This window comes from Lissotriton helveticus, chromosome 1_1 (assembly GCF_964261635.1).
Source record: "Lissotriton helveticus chromosome 1_1, aLisHel1.1, whole genome shotgun sequence".
Lineage (NCBI taxonomy): Eukaryota > Metazoa > Chordata > Amphibia > Caudata > Salamandridae > Lissotriton > Lissotriton helveticus.
The window spans coordinates 1,666,096,375-1,666,115,929 of NC_136057.1; the positions used below are offsets into that span (position 1 = coordinate 1,666,096,375).

Consider the following 19,555-nt stretch of genomic DNA (forward strand, 5'->3'; position numbering starts at 1 on the left):
TCTATTCAGCCCTCCCTATCCCAAGACACAAAGTCCTGTCTGGGGTGGTGCTCGCACCTCTCCAGGCAGGAAACCTATTGTCCAAACCTCCGTGACTGGAAGGACTCCCAGGAACAGGAGGTCAGACTTGTGTCTGTGGCAGCAGCGTCCATTTTGTGACGCTGGGGCTCTGGTTAACTTTAACCGGGATAGTCAGCAACAACATGTCTTCTCCCTCTAGAAGGGTGGAATGCTACCCCCGTCGCCAGAATTGGCGAGAGGGTAGTATTCCAAAGCGTATGACACCTTACACGACATGTTTAGATAAAGCCAAACCAAAGTTAGCATTTAACCGCGAGGTTCATAATGCACTTAAGAGTATATGGTATGGCAATATCATATAACAGATATAAGGACATGGTTCTGAAAGCTGCAGACAGGTTCAGCTCATTCTAGAGCACCAAATCTCACATAACCAAGCACTCTGCCTCCAGGATTGTCAAGGCCTGCCATAGGAGTGACTTATAGGTTACTGTGTGTCTATATATAAGGGTAGATATGGGAATACTATACCTAAGCAAGGGGTGATTACACGACCTTGCCCCAGCTGAGTGAACAGCCAGTCGTGTCAGTTTGAGTGGCCAGCCAGGGGTGGCATAATACATGCTGCAGCCCCTGGTAGGCCTTGGTTACACCTATGCCCTGAGTACCTAGGGTACACTTCTACAGTGGCTGACAGGGTGAACCAATTCCCAATTGTGTATGTACCTAGAGTACATGGTGTCCATTTTACAGAGAGAGTAGATTGCCTGGGGTCCTGAATAGCAGGATCCTAGGATAACTAAGTCGAAAACCAGCTAAACACCAGGCAAAAAGTTGGGGGTAACCATAGTCAGGTATCCACCTTCCTACAGGGATCTCTTGTGGACTTCGATCCCCTTGATGTTGACAAAGCCCTCAATGTCGAAGAAGTACCTGAAGGCAGAGGAAGCGCTTGACATTGACCATCTTGCTGTCTAGTGTGTCAAACTTGTCTCGAATATCTTGGATCACCATGGTGCATGAACTTCAGTGACAGAATGCCAATGTGGAGTCAGACCTGATAACAGCAGTGGCAGAAGAAGAGTGTGACAGCTCCGCTTGTCACTCTGGAGCCAGTGCACTGTCCGGTTGAACAGCCTTATTCTCAATCCTTTGCCCTGAGGACAAAGCCCCTCCCTGTCCCCGAGAAGGCATATATGGAATCTCTGAGCATATATTGCACTTAAAGATTGAGTGAGAATTCGTAAGGTAGATTACACACAGATCACATTCATACTTCCATGATTTCTTTCTTCCTTGCAAAGAGCATTTGTCAAAGACATTCGGCATGGATATAGGTGAGGAGCGAGACCTCGGGAAGTGAACAGTTACTTCAGTAAAAGAAATGAATGTTTAACAATGTTAAGTGAATCTAAAAAACAACAGCCAAAATAGGCCTCAGAAAGGCAGCAGTATTTGTGGATCTTTCTTTGGTAAGACAGAAAAACAACCTACCTCCCTTTCCCAACACTGCATGATGGGAAGGCTGGCAGCTTTAGAATTTCTTAAAAGTGCAGTGTAACTTATCGCTGTGGGTGCTAAGCTTATTAGAAGCTATGTTTTCCCTTTACTTTGGGTTTTTACAAAAATGTTTGTGACAGTGGTGTTTTCAGCCACATCGAATGCAAATTAAAATATGTAGAAAATGTTGCCTATTACTATATTAGACATGCTTTGTCTTTGTAAAATTATTTTGAACAAATGGCATTATGCTGGTCCGAAGCATGTGCCTAGATACACCTCGGTTTAGGGATTCACAGGGAATACCAATTACAGAGAACATAGAGTACAGGTTACTAATGTTTCCTTCTGTCAGCATAAGCATGAACATTAAATGAAAGGCAAAATGCTACTGCTTATTTGTGATTGTTCCTGGGCTTTAGCACAAGAATTTGAAATATGTATGGGCATATGGCCACATACTTAACACGGAATGTGCTTCGACCACCAGGCTACCAAATGGGTGTTACATACAAGAAAATATAGTGCTACGGATGTAGCAGGGCATCGGAAGAGCCCTCTGCACTTCACCAAAAGAGCCAGCCTTCCTCAGCTTTCCTCACTGTGGGAACCCGGCTGGGTCCTTACGTGAGTCCTTCCTTCTTCTTTTCACCACACACGGGACACGTCACTTTCACATAAGTTGCGCCCTTTTACGATCCAGATGTCCCCACATTAACAGTCCTGAGGAGACCCCACATTCATAGGAGGGTCGAAAGTTGTCGACAAGTTTACAAAACGGACCATCACACAGCTAGTGTCACCATATACCTAGGCTGCTGACAATGTATATTTGTATGGTCGCTTCTTGCATTTATGGAAACCCCTTCTAAATTGTTCACTGTATATAGTCACTTTTTGGTTCCATGTTTCACTTGGGGACACAGCGCACAAAGTGTAGAGCTTTTTGAATTGAAGAAAGTGTTTTATACTATCTTTTTGTGTATTTATTAAAACCCTAATGAACAAACTGTGTAGAGAGTCCATTTTGCCCCCTAATATTTCTAAGTCCTTTACAAGCTTACTGCCATTGTGCGTACATATTGCTTAAATTGTTTTCCTACTTATCCACTGGAACCACTGTTCTTCTATATAAGACCAAATGATGTCAAGCACTGTGCTGCCATACCAAACTAAACAGTTGCTCAGGTAATGTTATTGTAGCAACACATTACACTTGTATTGACAATGTTCATTTACAGTTCACACTGGAACCCAAAATACATAATCAATGCAAAACACAATGTATGAAGAAGTAGTCCTAGCTTTTTTATATTGGGCTTTATGCCACTTTTTTTCGGTGGAAAAAAGAATCTGAAGATGGCAACTATGCACAGGAACTTCCGGGGTGCTGTCTGACATCACACAGTGGATGGATATACCACCAAATGGTGGTTGGTCGACACCCACAGCAAAGAATAAATCATTTTTTTAAAAAGACCATTCCGAACCCAGCCACCAGATGGCTTAGTAGTTCACAGCATGTGAATCCAGAAAACTCTTCAAGCTGCAAAACTAGTCCTACTGGTAAGTAAGCATTTGGTTATAGCTGGTGTTACTTTAACCCCATTTTTAGGGTGATTACCAAACCCAGAAAAATGGAAGATTGGTATGGAGATTACAGCATTGTCATTGAGGCAATCTTGCCTGCATCAAAGCTGATCCACCATCCTACTCCAATAGCTTTTCTGTCCTGGAATGTACCCATCTTCAGTTAGGAAGTGAGATTCTGTCTCCTATTATCAGTTCTGGAAAATTGTTTGTTCACCCCCTCCTTAACTCACCTTTACTCTCTTGTTGAAGTTAGGCTTATGTGAAAAACTGATTTTAACATCAAAGATATAAAATCCTATGTTTTATTGATTTCTTACAGGGAACTTCTGGGCCTGATCCAACAACAGTGTATGTGGACCTCAAGTCACTAAGACACGACAGGTGAGCAAAGACTTGTTCCCCTTTTCATACAATGCTATTACTTAAAGAAAACAATTTGTGCATCTCTTGTGCATATATCATTTCATATTCTGAATACTAAGGTTATAGATGCAAACCTGGAACCATTTCACATGGGTGACAAACAATGTGTGTCTTTCTAGCAATGTCATGCCTGTAAAATAACATATTACACTTTTCCAAAAAGATCTGATAGGATGATTATCTAAATGTTGCTACTTAAAGTTGAATATATGAGGCGCTAGGGGGCGCAAAGCGGAATGGCTGGGTAGCTACACAGCTCCGCCAGACGGCTCACTGACATGGGCCTAAACTGTCCATCTTGACCCTCGCGACCACCGGCAAACGCACTAGCGGGGAGGTGAAGTCATCCTGCCCCGAATGGAACGTCTGCCGGCTGCGGTGCGGCGCTGAATCAACCTTTTAACGGAGGGGATCGCCGGAGCCCCGGGCGAGCGATCGCAAAATGGCGGCTGGCACCGCGATCTTTTAATGCCCTGGGCGCCGCCGAGACCCCTGCGGCCCCTGCAACTCCATCAGCGCTATTTCGCAGGTGAGGCACTGGCAGAGGGGTGCGACCCGGGCATGGAGGGAAGAAATAAGCGGGCGCCGCTGTGGCGGAATTTTGCACGGCCCCTTTAACTGGACCCGGGTGATGACGCTCAAAATGGCGGCGCCCATCTACACAGCGTGAACGGCGAGTGATTTGCCCGGAGCACGGCGAACTCGTACATGACGGCGGGTGAGGGAACTGGCATATCTTAAAACGGACTGTGAGCGGATGTGGTGTGGGACACTCAGATGCTGAGGAGAAGTGCACGACACCAAACAAACTGATTCACGAGCTGACAGACCACAACTTTGGAACCTGACCCCTACCACCCGCCCCCCTGTTCGCGAATCGAGTGTACCTCTGGTCCTGGTCTAGGAGAGCAACAGGATACACAACAGGGGAGCTGGTGATCGACCCCTTGTCATGGCCCACGCACGTCTGCGGCTGCAGCGGGAGAAAACTGAGAGCGGGTGCGCCGCATCGGAGCGAAAGTGAGTGTCTCCAGGGTGCATCGCAGAGGAGGGATTTTGGTGCGAATTGAGAGACGTTTATCACGTTGCATACGTCGTGGAGCATAGGGGGCCTGAACGCTGTAAGGATTTAGAAACACATAAGGCGCCAAGACTTCGCGCCACAATGCTGCTGACATGTAGAAGGCATGTCCTCCTTGACATGTGGGGTAAATGATGACCACATAGTACGTCAATTTCTTCACTGAACGGGGGAGTGGTATTGCGGCAACGACCTAAGCAGAAGCCCGCGGGTGGAGCAAAAAAAAGAAATTTGCAGCCGCAAAGCCCTGGACCGACAAGAGGAGGTGAGCGGGGTAGACGCAACCTGGAAGGCCACGGAGCCGCGGTGCTCACCACAAGGATAACTACTAGGAATGCTACCACAGCAGCGACGGCCAGGACCATCAGATCTACAAGACAACTGACGCATACGGGACATCCTGACACGCCCGAAATGGGGAAACCGGATAAACAACAACCGAAAATTTCTTTTGAGAACAAGAAAACGCCAAAAGGCACGGACCAGGCACCAGAAGGGGAGGGGACGGTAATTGCGGAATCAACATCCAACATGGAAAAGATAGTGCTGTCCATACAAGCAAATGCGCAAGATATTAACGGGAAACTGGACAATCTTACCTGTAGGATGGACGGAATGTCGGGCAAACTTGAGAAACACGACGAGAGGCTAGAAAACGCCGAATCAAGAATATCAGCAGTGGAGGACGAATCGCATGCCACGACTAGCAAATGTACCGGTATGGAACGAGTCCTGGAGGTGATCAAGGCACGGGAGGAGGACTTGGAAGCCCGCTCCAGACGCAATAATGTACGCATTGCTGGCCTGCCGGAGTCCACCAACACGGGCAAAATGGAGATCTATATAGAACAGCTATGCAGAGACATTTTCGGAACGGAGGCCCTATCCCACATTTTCATAGTTGAAAGAGCCCACAGATAATTGGCACCCAAACCTAAATCTGGAGCGACGCCAAGACCAATTGTGGCAAGAATACTTAACTACCGCGATAGGGACACCATACTGCGACTGGCGCGCGAGAAGGGCAAGATCACGCACCAAGGAAACACCCTGGAGTTCTACCCGGATCACACCGTGGCGGTTCAACAAGCGAGGAAGGAATATGCGTCTGTCAAAGCCAAACTCAGGGAATTGAACGTGGGATACTCCATGCTATATCCAGCGAGGCTAAGGGTGATGTGGAAATATAAGGCAGTGATATTACCGTCCCCAAAGGCAGCTCAGGACTTCGTCAAAAAAGTGGTGCAGCAAAACAAACAACGTGCTCGAGAAGATCAACACACGGACTCTGATGGTGCGGAGTAAGGCTGTAAGGGGTAATGACCAGACTTGTGGTAAGACGATCCTTTCTTTTTCTTGGTAGCCCAGAGGTGACACATGCATGACACATGCGAGATGCAGACTTGTGTAATATTGGTGCATGTGCGTGTGCTCTGAGCAGTGCTTAGGAATAACACGACTGACAATCCATGGACATTGGCGATTGACCCTTTCCAGGTTCTGGAAAGGATATTTTACAGCAGTATAGACACGGAATGCCTGCAAAGTTTAGAAAGGAACATTGAGGCTCTCCCTAAGGAGCGTCTATGCATAAGAGAGCCCGGATTGAGCAATGACAATCACTGAGAGGCATTGATGAGTGGGGGTTGCTGACCCGTCCACACACACGGGGTCATGCATGGTGGCTGGGAGGGGATCAACTACTGCAATTTTTAATGGCATTTCGGAAGATCCAGGGTCTGCGGGGGGTAAAGAGATGGACACAAACAATTCACGTGTATGTATAGTAGCAGTGTGTCGTCTGCACTCACTCAGGTGGGTGTAGAGTTGTGCCCCAAGCGGACCTCCAAAAGGGTAAACCCCACCAAAGTTGTTTGTATTGTACGGTTAGTAAAAGAGGTTTAAAATGGGAAAATGTCTTCGGCAGAATTGGGATGCTGGAGTGGGTGGGGGAGGGGGCAGGGGGGGGGGGGGTGTTGAAGTTTTGAGACTGAGACAGATTACACATGTATATCTAAGGAGTGTTGATGGGATGGGGACTGGTGAGACACAGTTGTTTTGCACTGGGGAAATGGAGTACTGTCTTGTGCGTGATAAACATCCTCTAATCAGATTACATGCTTACTTTTATAAATGGCACGGGTAATAGAAGGCTCCAGTAGGCAGCACATTAACTTCTTAACATGGAATGTACGAGGGCTAACTCAACCGAAAAAAATTAGACAGGTGTTTGCTTACTTGAAGAGATGGGAGGTAGATATAGCGGTATTACAGGAGACTCATGTTGCACCTCACACACATACTCAGATTGGAGGAAGGTGGTCGGAATCCTCATACATGGCTAACTATTCCTCCTATTCGAGGGGGGTGATCACGCTGATACGGAGAGGAGTAAACTTCGCGATACATAAGGTGATATGTGATTCATGCGGCAGGTATGTTATAGTATCAGGCACTCTCCGTGGTCAAAAGCTAACACTTCTCAATGTATACGGCCCTAACACAGACACCCCGGAATTTTTCCAGGAATTATGGACACATCTCCAAACATTACTAGCTACTCACATAATATGCGGAGGGGACTGGAATGTGACGATGGTGGAGGGGGTGGATCGTTCCTCGAATTCACTAGAACCACACAAGCAGGCCAGGGCTAAATTTTTACACATGCTTTCAGACCTATCGCTGACAGACATCTGGAGGCACAAATTCCTGGACACTCCGGGAGCAACACACATTTCTGCAGCTCATAACAGTTGGTCACGTTTGGACTACTGGCTGGGCTCGGATAGCATTACATTGTGGACAAGAGATGTCAAGGTCCTGCCCAGGACTCTATCGGATCACAACCCTGTGATGTTGACGCTTGTGCTGCCGAACTACAGCGCTCCTCCTTTTCATTGGAGATTTAACTCACGCGCACTCACAGACACGGTCTATGTGGACACTATTCACAAAGCGATCAAAGAATACTTCCTAATTAATGAACCTACGGTGGATGACCCGGGTCTATTGTGGGAAGCATTCAAGGCCACATTACGTGGTATATGCATGAGCACCACGATAGGTATTTTAAAAGATATCCGAACCCAAATTGCACGCTGTGAAAAACGCATGAGGGAACTAGAGCTGGATTATGACACCACTCACGACATTGCCATTCTGGGCGAACTGAGAACTCTGCACTCCGAACATCAATCGTTCGTCGAGGATGAGATTAAGTACCTGGATAGAAAAATCTCAGCCAGATCATATGGGGAGGGTGGCAGACCCGGCAGTATGCTGGCGGCCAAGATTTGTGACGGAAAGGGACTCAAACCTGTTCTTCGTGTTAAAACGAAGGATGGCACGATTCACACACAAGCTGCAGACATCTTAAACTGCTTTGCTGCAGAGTACGAGGAACTGTACAAGTCAAGGCCGATTGCTTCTAGAGACGACACTTTTAACTATTTAGAAAAGGTGGCAATAGGATGGCTCTCAGACGGACAGAGGGAAATGTTGGCTTCGCCCATCACGGTTGAGGAGGTAACTGAAATAATAAAATCGCTCCCAAACGGGAAGGCGCCAGGCCCTGACGGGTTCACCAATGAATTCTACAAACAGTATGTTGACATCATTACTCCACATATGGTGGGCATGTTTGGAACAGCGTTCGAACAGTCAGAACTCCCCCAACATTACGTGAAGCGGTTATAATAGCGCTCCTCAAACCTGCTAAAGACCCGGAGGTCTGCGAGTCATATAGGCCACTTTCACTTATTAATACCGACTCTAAAATACTGGCGAAGATATTGGCCATACGCTTGAAACCACTAATGACAAGTCTGGTCCTACCAGACCAGGCGGGATTCATACCTACACGTTCCACTGCCCACAATACTAGATCGTTGTTTGCCCTATCCCACTACCTCCACCCATCAACCAGAGCAGTAGCGGTCATGTTAGATGCCGCTAAGGCCTTCGATTCCATAGAATGGGACTATTTGCTCACTATTTTGCTTAGAATGGGGTTCCCCAAACGATTTGTGCAGTGGGTCTCACTCATATATACTAAACCATGTGCCAGGGTACGCATTAATGGTTATGTCTCAGAATCATTTCATATTCAACGGGGCACCAGACGGGGCTGCCCACTCTCACCTCTGTTATTTGCGTTGGCGCTCGAACCTCTGGCCTGTGTAATACGGCAAAACTACAAGACCTCGGCCTTGCAATTTCCATCCAGACCACTGCATATCTCCCTCTACGCGGACGACATGCTTCTGTATGTCCGCGACCCATTTGAACCCAATAATGCGCGAATATATAAAATTCGGTGGACATTCAGGTTTAACAATAAACTGGTCCAAGTCCTCCATTATACCTCTGACGGCTGCGACAACCCCGCAGGACACAGACTTACCCGTTGGAGTGGCAGTCAGACCCGGTGCGGTATTTGGGTGTGATGTACCACAGAGACCCCGAAGTGGTGATCAGATCGAACTATGGTACGGCTATATCCAAATTGGAGGATAAAGTAGCGAGATGGATACAGCTGCCTCTGTCATTAGCGGATCGAATAGCGATCGTAAAGATGAATATACTGCCTAAACTGCTGTACCTCTTCAATAATATCCCTATTGAGCCGCCGGCAGCAGTGTTTTGTAGCATTACGTCCCTGGTGTTAAAACTAATCTGGGCTTGAAAACAAGCACGAGTGACCCTTCGAACACTTACACTGCCATATAACAGAGGGGGTTTCGGGGTACCAGATTTTTTACTGTACTATTTATGCGCTCAAGCGCAATACGCAGCATACTGGTTCCATGAAATACCATATCTCACACACACTGCTATTGAGGAGGGAGATGCTGCGCCCATTCCATTGTCGTCAATACTGTCACACGTCCGTCAGCCTCTACATAATCAAGATATTAATACAATTGACACCACCGTTAAAGCTTGGAGAAAATTGGCACGGTTAGCACACAAGGAGCCAATATACGCACCAGCGATGCCTTTACCTTATCACCAGGCGCTGTCGGTCACCGGGGAAAGGGTGGGAATGTCACTATTGCAACAAGTAGGCATTGGGAAAATGGGAGACATGTTTCACGAGGGCAACTTTGTAAGCGCTGAGGACCTGAGGTATATTCAAAATAAAACGCTAATGTTCCACACACTATAGGCTGAAACGCGCAATGCAAGCACTCTTCCTGACATTTCCGGTGGAACCCGAGACCCTGAACTCACTGCAAATGATCATTACCACACACGATATTTCCCACCTGGTGTCTAGATTGTATACCACGGCACAGGCCGAGATACCGGGTAACTGGGACAGGGCTAAGGCGAGGTGGGACGAGGTACTAGAGGTATCACTCTCGGAAGAAGAATGGCAACAATCCTGTGCACTAACACAAATCCTCACGCCAAACGGTAATATAAGAATTATTCATTACAAGTTTATACATCAGGCATATTACACACCAGCACGTATGTATAAATTTGGCCTACAGGATAACGACAGGTGTAAACGGTGTAATGGAGAAGGGGCAGGGTTTACGCACCTGGCTTGGTATTGCCCTGCGGTGCACGCTTACTGGAAGGAGGTAACTACTGCACTGTCTACCATGTTACAAATCGAGATAGACTGTACAATTCGCATTTGTTTGCTGGGGGTGTTTCAACAACTAAGAGCTGCAAGGCGTAAGTTTTGTGCGATAGCACTACTATTGGCCAAGAGACAGATTGCACAATGCTGGCACAGCAGACAGACGCCCAAAACGTACAGATGGCTACTGGATATGACCAGTTGTAGAGATAAACTACAGACTTATGAGGAAGAATTACCTGCAAAATCTAGGCCCAAAGACTTCTGGTGCTATCTCACGGACTATTTACAGTCACGGAACACAGACGTAGAGGATTAACCAAGAAATGGATTTAACAGGGGGAACTGGTGCAGCATTTGGTCCCATGTGTACATGATCATCATAACTCAACTGCATATTATTACTGTCTTGGATTGTCTGTAGGAGTCTCAAGTTTGTTAGGTTAATATTGTAGCAATTTTTGAGTTCACAGTAGTCACGATACCATTTGAATCAAAAACCTTAAGACCTCATGACTTGCAATATTAAGCTGTAGTTAGAATACACAAGGCTAGCAATGTATGTTTAATATCTCGATATCACATACATAATAAATTTGCGGCCGGCCCCAGGGTTGTAGGCACACAGCAGTGTATAACTGAAATCTTGTAATAAAGGTCTTAATAATAAAAAAAAATAAAAAAAAATTTAAAAAAAAGTTGAATATATCTGCGTTGAAACTTAAGTTGCAAAAAGTTCTCTACAACAACTCCTGTCAAAAGTGCTTTCATCAAGGATTTTGCCTGCAAGAATTACATTAATTTAAAATGTCTTCTTACATTAATGTTTATTTGTGCAACTTTTAGGTAGTGTGTTGGTAGCACTTGTGTAGTTCTGAAGCTCAGTGCCTTTTTGTCTGGTATGCCGGGTGCATCTTGTAGAACGTGTTCTATTGTGTGTCCTGCTTGGGTTCTGTAGAATGTCATGAATAAGGTTCAGCCTGGTACTTCAGGCTCGTCACTGCAAGTGCAACCTCCTGAATTTGAGAGGCTGAGTTGCTCCACACCACTGAGTCAGCTAAGCTTTGATTTGAAAATGAGTGCAGAGTTTTATGCATGCGAAAGATGCTGAATTCATATCACAGGTTCTTCGTTCTCCTCAGCAGTACTAACATGTTATTGCCCATCCCCTCCCTCTCCAGCTTCCATGCATCTGACTTGGTCAGGTGGTGGAGGGTAAGGTTCCTATGCTTGTTAGCACTCGATACATTTCCAAGAAAGAATTGTGATCTCCTTTTATGAGCAACATGGATAACGAAATGTGTTACTGGAAGAGCCTATGGAATAAGGCATCTTGTGTTTCTATTCACTTGGGTCAATTACGTGATACAGTGTTTGCCACAAGAATCTAAAAAGCAGTATGTAAGCTGCACTGTAAATCATCTTAGTATATGCTTCAGAAATGAGCAGAAATTAATTTGAAAGTTTGCCAGCCTGTACATAATCATTTTGAGCATGCAGACCATTTGCTGTCAGACATGAAGATTTTCTCTGGGGAAGATTTTAGAGACAGAACTCCTACATTGTATCCTTTTTTTCATCCAATAAATTTCCCTTGCTGGGTGTTGTTTGTGTTTCCCTTCATCCTTTTGCATTTATGTGTGTGTTACTGGAGGGAAAAAACTTTTGGCTTCAGTGTAAACGTCTGGATGGATATTACACTTTCTCTGCGGTGCCAATCATTTCACAGTCATCAACATCCATTAATCATGCTAACGTTTCTTGTAAGCCAAGCATTTGTAGAAACCTGTTTTGAAATATTTTAAAATATCTTTCCTTGCTGTGCAGGGTGCGTTTAGTTGAACGAGGAGCCCCACAGAGTTTGCCACTTTCAGAATCTGGCAAGGTAATCTCATGTTATCTTTCAATGCTGAATCTTTGCACAATTTGCGTACTCCATCTGAAATATTTTCAATGCTTTGAATATTATGGAACAAAAGGTAAAAATGCTAGTAGTTGCTAAATCAAAGTTTGTGATAAACAGTCTCTATTTTTCTGTGGCAGAGGGTGTTACATCAGCTTATGTACATAAGTTTTTTTTTAAATTTGTTCATTTCATCTGGTCAGACAAGTAATTCACATTTAAATCGTAATCTTTAGTTCACGATGTACAGTAATTATGTATAAACATGTACAAACTGCAGCAGGTAGTGTTCAGCGAATGCATAAGGTCAATCATGGATATATTAACATTTACTAGTGTACGATGGGGCCTACAATATTATATATAATCACATTGCATTATTCACCTTTGCGCTTGTGCAACTATATAGAGAGGTAACATTTGCATGTCCATACTTTCCTCACACAATATAGCAGAAATCACCTCAGACCTCATACAGTTTAATTTACATCTTCTAACATATCTTAATTCTCACTCTGCATAGTTAGGAGATATTGTTTTAGTGGTTCCCAGAAATCCCGGGGCCTTGATGCCTGCGGTAGTTCTTCCGCATAAACCTCCATAGTTTCCCTACAGTATGACATGTCAACAAGCCAGTCCTTAAACCTGGGGGGGGGGCGCTTGCTGCCCCATCTAATGGCCACCTGTCGTTTTGCCAACAACAGGGACACCGCTAGGAATTTCCGCTTCTTTGCGGGCTTTAATTTATATATCCCCAGCAAATACACCATAGGAGTGTTCGGCACAAGTTCGGCTAGCATTCCCGTTATTGCATCCATTATATCTTGCCAGTATTTTTTATATCTGCGGGCATGCCCACGCTAGGTGCAGGAAATCCGCGTGCATAGCGTCGCATCTTTGACAGTTGTCATGTTTTCTTAGGCCGTATCTATGTAATTGGGTCGGGGAGTAATAAAATTGATACAGAAATTTGAAGTGTATGATACACAAATTACAATTGGATGTCAGTAACTTTTATTGCATGCAGCTATATTCCCAGTCCTGTATGTGAGAAGTTGGCCTGATATATGATGCTCACTAGTTCTAGTGATCACCTTGTATCAGTCCAAACAACCCTTATGGTGATTGGTTGTAAGTCAACCTTATAGACCAGCTATCCTAATGGTAGCATGGACAAAGCAGTCTTAGGCTAAACTCTTTTGGCATGTGAAGCCAGCTGTTTTACCACAATATAACCCCTTGAATACCAGATGAAAGGACACCACACAGGTTGTTATGAAAATAAACAGTATATTTATTAATAACATCACCTCTGAACTCTTTATGAGGTCAGAGGGCTAAGCACATGACAATCTCTTACGAAAAATACGTTAAGTTGCACAAAATCACAATGGTGCCCTAGGGGCACGACAAACCATATACTAAGTAAGTGGAATGTGAAAGTCAATAGAAGGAATGGAGCTGTCCAGAGGCTGTAGTATCGATGGGACCACGCTACACTAACACTAGGTAAGTAATAGGAGGCCCACGGAACGCGTGTGCAGAGTGTGAACTCACACGCGAGATGCGTAACAACGTCTATGGACTGTACAGTTCAAGTTAAAGGTGAGTACAGACAATCCTGACTAGATAGGACTAAAACGACTGTGGAACTGGACACTAGGACAGTTAAACTACCCTTGAGCACCGAAATGCTCTTGTTACCTCACCCACGGACTGCGGGTGCACAGGTGTCAAAGTGCGTTGGGTTCTCGCGTTGAAGTCTATGGAGCCTGAAAGAAAAGATGCTGCAGGCGACCAGGAGGAAGATGTCCGGTGCAATCCAAGGGTGGATTGTTGAAGAAGAAGACCTGAAAGCAGAGGGGACAATGTTCACAGTCACTAGCCAGTGACTGGAGTGGAACCAGGAAGGAACCAGATGTCGTCGTCGCGATCAGGTGAAGAGTGGACGCTTGACTCTACAGCCACGTGGACCAGGAGGTGTCTTCGACCAGGATGGAGGCACGAGCTGTCCCACGCAGGCTTTCGCTGTCGGCGGTGTTGGATCCGGAATCGGCATCAACAGGCCTTGGCAAAGGCAACCCACGCGGTGAGTGAAGAAAGCGTCTAGTGCGGACTAGGAGAGTCCGGGGTGCCCCTCTTTCGGAAGGGAGCAAGGGCCAGTCTGGAGCAACCAGACCAGCAGCAAAGATTCAAAGGTTCGTCGCCTAGAAGGCCACTAGCCAGCCGGCAAGTGACCAGACAACGCGTCGAGCAGCAACAAAGCAGAAGGGCCCCACGCAGATCTCGTGGATGCTGGAGGGCTGATCTTCGGTGCAGGGGCTGCTTTGGGATGGGGCTTCTCAGTCCCCAAAGCACTTGGTCGAGTTTACCTCGGGAGTCGTGCTGGAAGCGAAGTGCAGTTTCTTCCAAGATGGCCGGTCCCACGTGTCTCGTCGCACCCACAGGTCTCAGCTTTGCTGCAGATGTGGGTTGAGGTCGGAGAGGTCTGGGAATCCGGGTCTCGTCGGGCTCTGAAGTCTGGATCCTGGAAGGAAGATGACAAAGGGAAGCCGCTGGACGCTTGATGGTGCCTGCTTGTGCAGGGTGGACACTCCTTGCCCACAAGGGAGATTCTTCAGTCTTCTGTGGAGCAGAACGTCGAAGTCCAGAGTTTCTTCTTGTAGAATATGTTCAGGATAATCTGATTTGGAATGGGACCAGCTCCTGCTAAAGGGGGCTGCACTACTGACTAGGTCCCTCCCCTGGGTGGGACCAGGAAGGGGGGTGGTTACACCCCCTATCCTTTGTCCGGTTTCCCGCCAGAGCTGGGGCTGGAGTGTCCCAGCAACTGGTTTGAACCGGTGTATGCACAGGGCACCGTGTGTGCCCCAGGCATGTCTCATTCCTTTCAAGCCTACCCTACCCAATACACAAAATCCTGTCTGGGGTGGTGCTATCACCTCCCAAGGCAGGAAACCCTTTGTCCAAGCCATCCTCGCTGGAAGGACTCCCAGAAGCAGGAGGTCAGACTTGTGTCTGTGGTGGCAGCATCCATTTTGTGATGCCAAGGCTCGAGTTAACTTTAACCGGGGTTCTCAGTTACATACATGTCGTGTCCCTCTAGAACCAGAATTGGCGAGGGGGTAGTATTCCAAATCGTATGACACCTTACTCGACATGTTTTGATAATGTTATACCAGAGTTAGCATTTAACCGCGAGGATTATAATGCACTTAAGAGTATATGGTATAGCGTTATCATGGAACAGCTATAAGGACTTGGTTCCACAAGCTGCAAACGGGCTCAGCTCATGCCAGAGCACCATCTCACATAATTCCAAGCACTCTGCCTTCAGGATTGATAAGGCCTTCCATAGGAGTGACTGATAGGTATATATGTGTCCATTTTAGGTTTAGATATAGGTAACTATATCTAAAGCGAAGGGTGATTACACCACCTTGCCCCAGCTGTCGTGCAGCTAGTTGTGTCTGTTTAGATGGCCAGCCAGGGGTGGCATAAGACATGCTTCCGCCCCTGGTAGGCCCTGGGTACACCTATGCCCTGGATACCTAAGGTATACTGTACAGGGACTGATAAGGTGGCCCAGTACCAATTGGTAAATGCACCTAAGGCACATGGTTGTCAATTTAGAGAGAGACAGCTAGGCTGTGGGTCTGATTAGCAGGCCCACAGCCAGGGAAAGTCGTAAACCAGTGAAGCAAAAAGCAAAAATCTGGGGTGACCATAGGATTGCAGACCCCGCTCTCCTACACTGTACATGAATGGTTTCTCCTAGCAGTGTTTCCCACCTAATGAGTGATTTGTTCCTAATCTCTCTTTGCTCTGATTGTGATGCAATGTATAGGCGGGTAATTAATTTCTGGTGCGTTGGCGCTTTCAGCAGAGCTTGTAATGCGAGTAGTGTTGGCGGTTCCTCTGGATAAGTTGCATACTTTTCCCTGATCGCCATCTGCAGGCGCAGGTGGGCGAACATCCTCATTGGTGTGTTATGTATGCTCAATGATGGGCCGCCCCTTTATATAAAACTGCCATGCGGGAAGGCATCCTTCATCGTGGAGATCTTCATGTCCTCCAGCAACAGTGTCATTTTTTTTTTCCTGTGTCACCGATAGTCTCAGGTGGTTGGCTATGGGGAGTGCCGGGGCATAAATAGGTCATTTGTCCGCCCTGCTGACTAGCGTGTGCCATGCCCTTGAGGTACAGTGTACAGGGTAGATCGTGTCTGTGTATGTTTAGGATGTGGGGTTAGATACAAAAGCCAGTAGTGGAGCCTGTTGTACACTGTCCGTTGCTACGGCTATATGTGGGATGTACGAGTGATGTTTTGTCCAGTAGTGTGCGTGCTGCGCCTGTGCGCAGTAAAAATATAGTTGCATGTCTGGTGCTCCAAAACCGCCCTGATGGTAAGGTTTCGTTAGTACTTTCCAACTTACTCTGGCCGGTTTACCCGACCATGTGAGTCTCTGCAAAGCGGATCGCAATTTGGAGAAAAACGCCTACGTCAGCCAGATAGGGACATTGATAAATAAGTATAAAAATTTGGGTAGGACTATCATCTTTTGCAGCGCAATCCTGTTTGCTAACGATAGAGGCAGCTGTATCCACCTGGTTATCTGCTCGTCAAGTTTAGTCAGCGCCTTTCCATAGTTCTGGGTCCCTGTGTATCCATACGCCCAGATATTTGACTGGGTCAGGTTGCCACTTTAAAGGGTAATTCAGTGTCTGCTGAGTCGTAGCTAGTGTTAGAGGAATGAGCACTGATTTTTCCCAGTTTATTCGCAACCCTGCATACTGTTCAAAGCGGATATATTCTCTGATAAGGTTGTTGTGGTGGGTATTTGGATTATGAATGAATAGCACCATGTCGTCAGCGTATAGAGAAATGTTGAGAGGGCGTAGGCCTAACTGTAGGCAGCTTTTGAGTGGCGTTGACGTATTCTACAGGCTAAGGGCTCTAAAATCAGTGTAAAGAATATCGGTGATAGTGGACAGCCCTGTCTTGCCCCTCTTCCTATATGAATGGGGTCAGACGTTTGCCCATTTAGTCTAATTCTAGCAGTCGGGTCATGATACAAAAGCTCTATCCATCTCACAAACTGCTCTGGGAAACCCATCCTGCGCAGTACTACGAACATGTAAGCCCATTCCACCGAATTGAAAGCTTTCGCAGCGTCCAGCAAAGCGGCCGCCGCCGGTAGCTCCGGATCCAGGTGATGGTAACGGGCAAAAATGGTTCATATGTTTTGGTGGTGGATCTAGTTGGGACGAATCCTGCCTGGTCCGGCAGAATCAATATTTCTTGTAGTAATTGAATACTGGTAGCTCTAACCTTTGCTAAGATTTTTACATCTATATTTATTAAGGACAAGGGGCGATACGAGTCACATCTAGTTGGATCCATGTCAGGTTTGGGGAGTGCCACTAAAAGTGCTTCCCTCAGTGAGGCAGGAAGTCTACCCTCTTCATATGACTCCTCATACATTGCTGCGAAGTGCGGTATCAACAGGTCTTTATATGTTTTGTAGAACTCACCCGGGAGCCCGTCCAGACATGGGGTTTTGTTGTTTGGTAGGGAGTTTATTGCATCTATAAGTTCATCCTTCGTGATGTGGTGGCCTAAACATTTTCGGTGGGTGTCCGACAGCCAAGCCAGTGTTACATCCTGCAAATAAATCTGCGGTGGTTTTCGGTTGTGTGTCATACAGTTGCGAGTAGTACCCCTTGAAGGGGTTTAAGATGGACGGTGTGTCGTACAGTGTGTGGCCGTCTTCATCCCTGATTTGTGTTATGTATGATGTTGTAATTGAGGGTCTGATCTTGCTGGACAGAGTGCGTCCCGGCCTGCCTCCTTCACCATAGTTCCTTGCTGCGTATCTTCTCGATTTTATATTTTATCTCATCCTTAGCGTGTGTTAAATAGTCATCCATCAGTTCCCTTATTTTACCCAATAGAGTAGGGTTACCTGTTTGGGTATGTTCCGCTTCGAGTGTGCCAATATCTCTTTCTATAATGTTCAATTGCTGCTGAATGTCCTTCAGGATCCCGGCATGTTTACTAATGCAATGGCCCGAATCGTGACTTTGAATGCCTCCCATAATGTCCCTGCATTGTTCACTGACCCAGCATTTAGATCAAAATAGTCTCTTATTCAATGTTGCAGCTCTATATGGAACACCTGATCTAACAGGGCGCTACCCTGTAACCTCCACGTGAATTGTCTGGGTATATGTGTGGGGATCTCTAATGTAATATATACCGGGGAATGATCTGATAAGGTCTTAGGTAGGTGTTTGATCGTCCTCGTACAAGTACATGCTTCTGTCGTAAGTAGCCAATAGTCTATCCGTGACCATGTGTTATGTGTCGTCAACGTGCACGTGCCCTCCCTTCTGCCTACGTTTCTCATTCTCCAAATGTCTGCCATCTCCCACGTCTCCATGTCGTCTTTTAAGGCCTTGGCAGCTTGCTTGCCGTAACGCTCGTTACCCGTTGATCTGTCATGGGCTGGGTCTAGAGAGGTATTAAAATCCCCTCCCCATAATATAGGCGCGCATTGAAATTCCCTGAGCTTTGTCCCAGTTTCCTCATAAAAGCTGGGATCGTCTATATCTGAAAGACACGTTAGTGATAGATTCCTTACCTTAGAATATCCCCAGGCGTCAGACTGGATCCGGAAATTTTTGCGTAGCAGTACCCTTGCGCATCGGTAGGCGTCGTCTGCGGCTCCGCGTCCGTCGTCGGCGTCGTGGGCGCCGTGATGACGTAGTCGGAGTACTTAGACGCCGCCTCCGCCTGCTGACGTCAGTTCTTCTTTTTTCCGCGCCAGCAAGCGTAGATCTGGAAAAAGCAGTACTTTTAGTCAACTTTTTGGATCATTTTGATCATCTTTTCGAAGTCGAACGACTCCGATCGGTGCCATAGGGATGCTTGGATTTAAGCACTGCGAGGATTGAGACAGCACGATGTCGGTCACGGATCCTCACCGCCGGTGTCTACTATGTCTAGGCGTCGACCACGACGACAAGGCCTGCCCCGACTGCCGGGCCCTATCTTCGAAAGCCAGGCGGGAGCGGTCCCGCAGGCGACTCGAACTCCGGCAGTCGGCCGCGAGAGGTCCCGGTCCCAAGGGAGGTCGAGGGACAGTTCGCGGGGTCGGAGCCACCACAGCTCCGAGAGTCGGCACCACTCCTCCGGGTCGAAGTCGTCGTCAGGTAAGAAACACAAGAAGTCGAAGAGGCGTCATCGCTCTTCTGACTCCCCCCGACGCTCACGCGATGCAGCCGGGGGTTCGGGTGACACCGCCCACGCGGCTCCGTCGGAGTCGCGGGCGCCGCGTCCAGCTCCACACCTTCCGGTCCCTGGGCGAGACGCGACGCAGGAGGAGATCGAGCGCTTCCTCATGGCCATGAGGTCCCATTCTCCTCCGACGGGCTC

At 46.9% G+C, this 19,555-nt stretch overlaps 1 protein-coding gene across 1 annotated transcript in view; it reads left to right on the top strand.

The window, feature by feature from the left end:
* DIP2B (DIP2 acetate--CoA ligase B (putative)) overlaps positions 1-19,555 on the top strand; it is an 805,292-nt gene that overhangs the window by 684,708 nt on the left and 101,029 nt on the right. The window contains exons 33-34 of the mRNA XM_078688921.1: positions 3,434-3,495; positions 12,042-12,099. Coding sequence (XP_078545047.1) covers positions 3,434-3,495; positions 12,042-12,099 — 120 coding nt within the window. The remainder of the gene's footprint in view (positions 1-3,433; positions 3,496-12,041; positions 12,100-19,555) is intronic.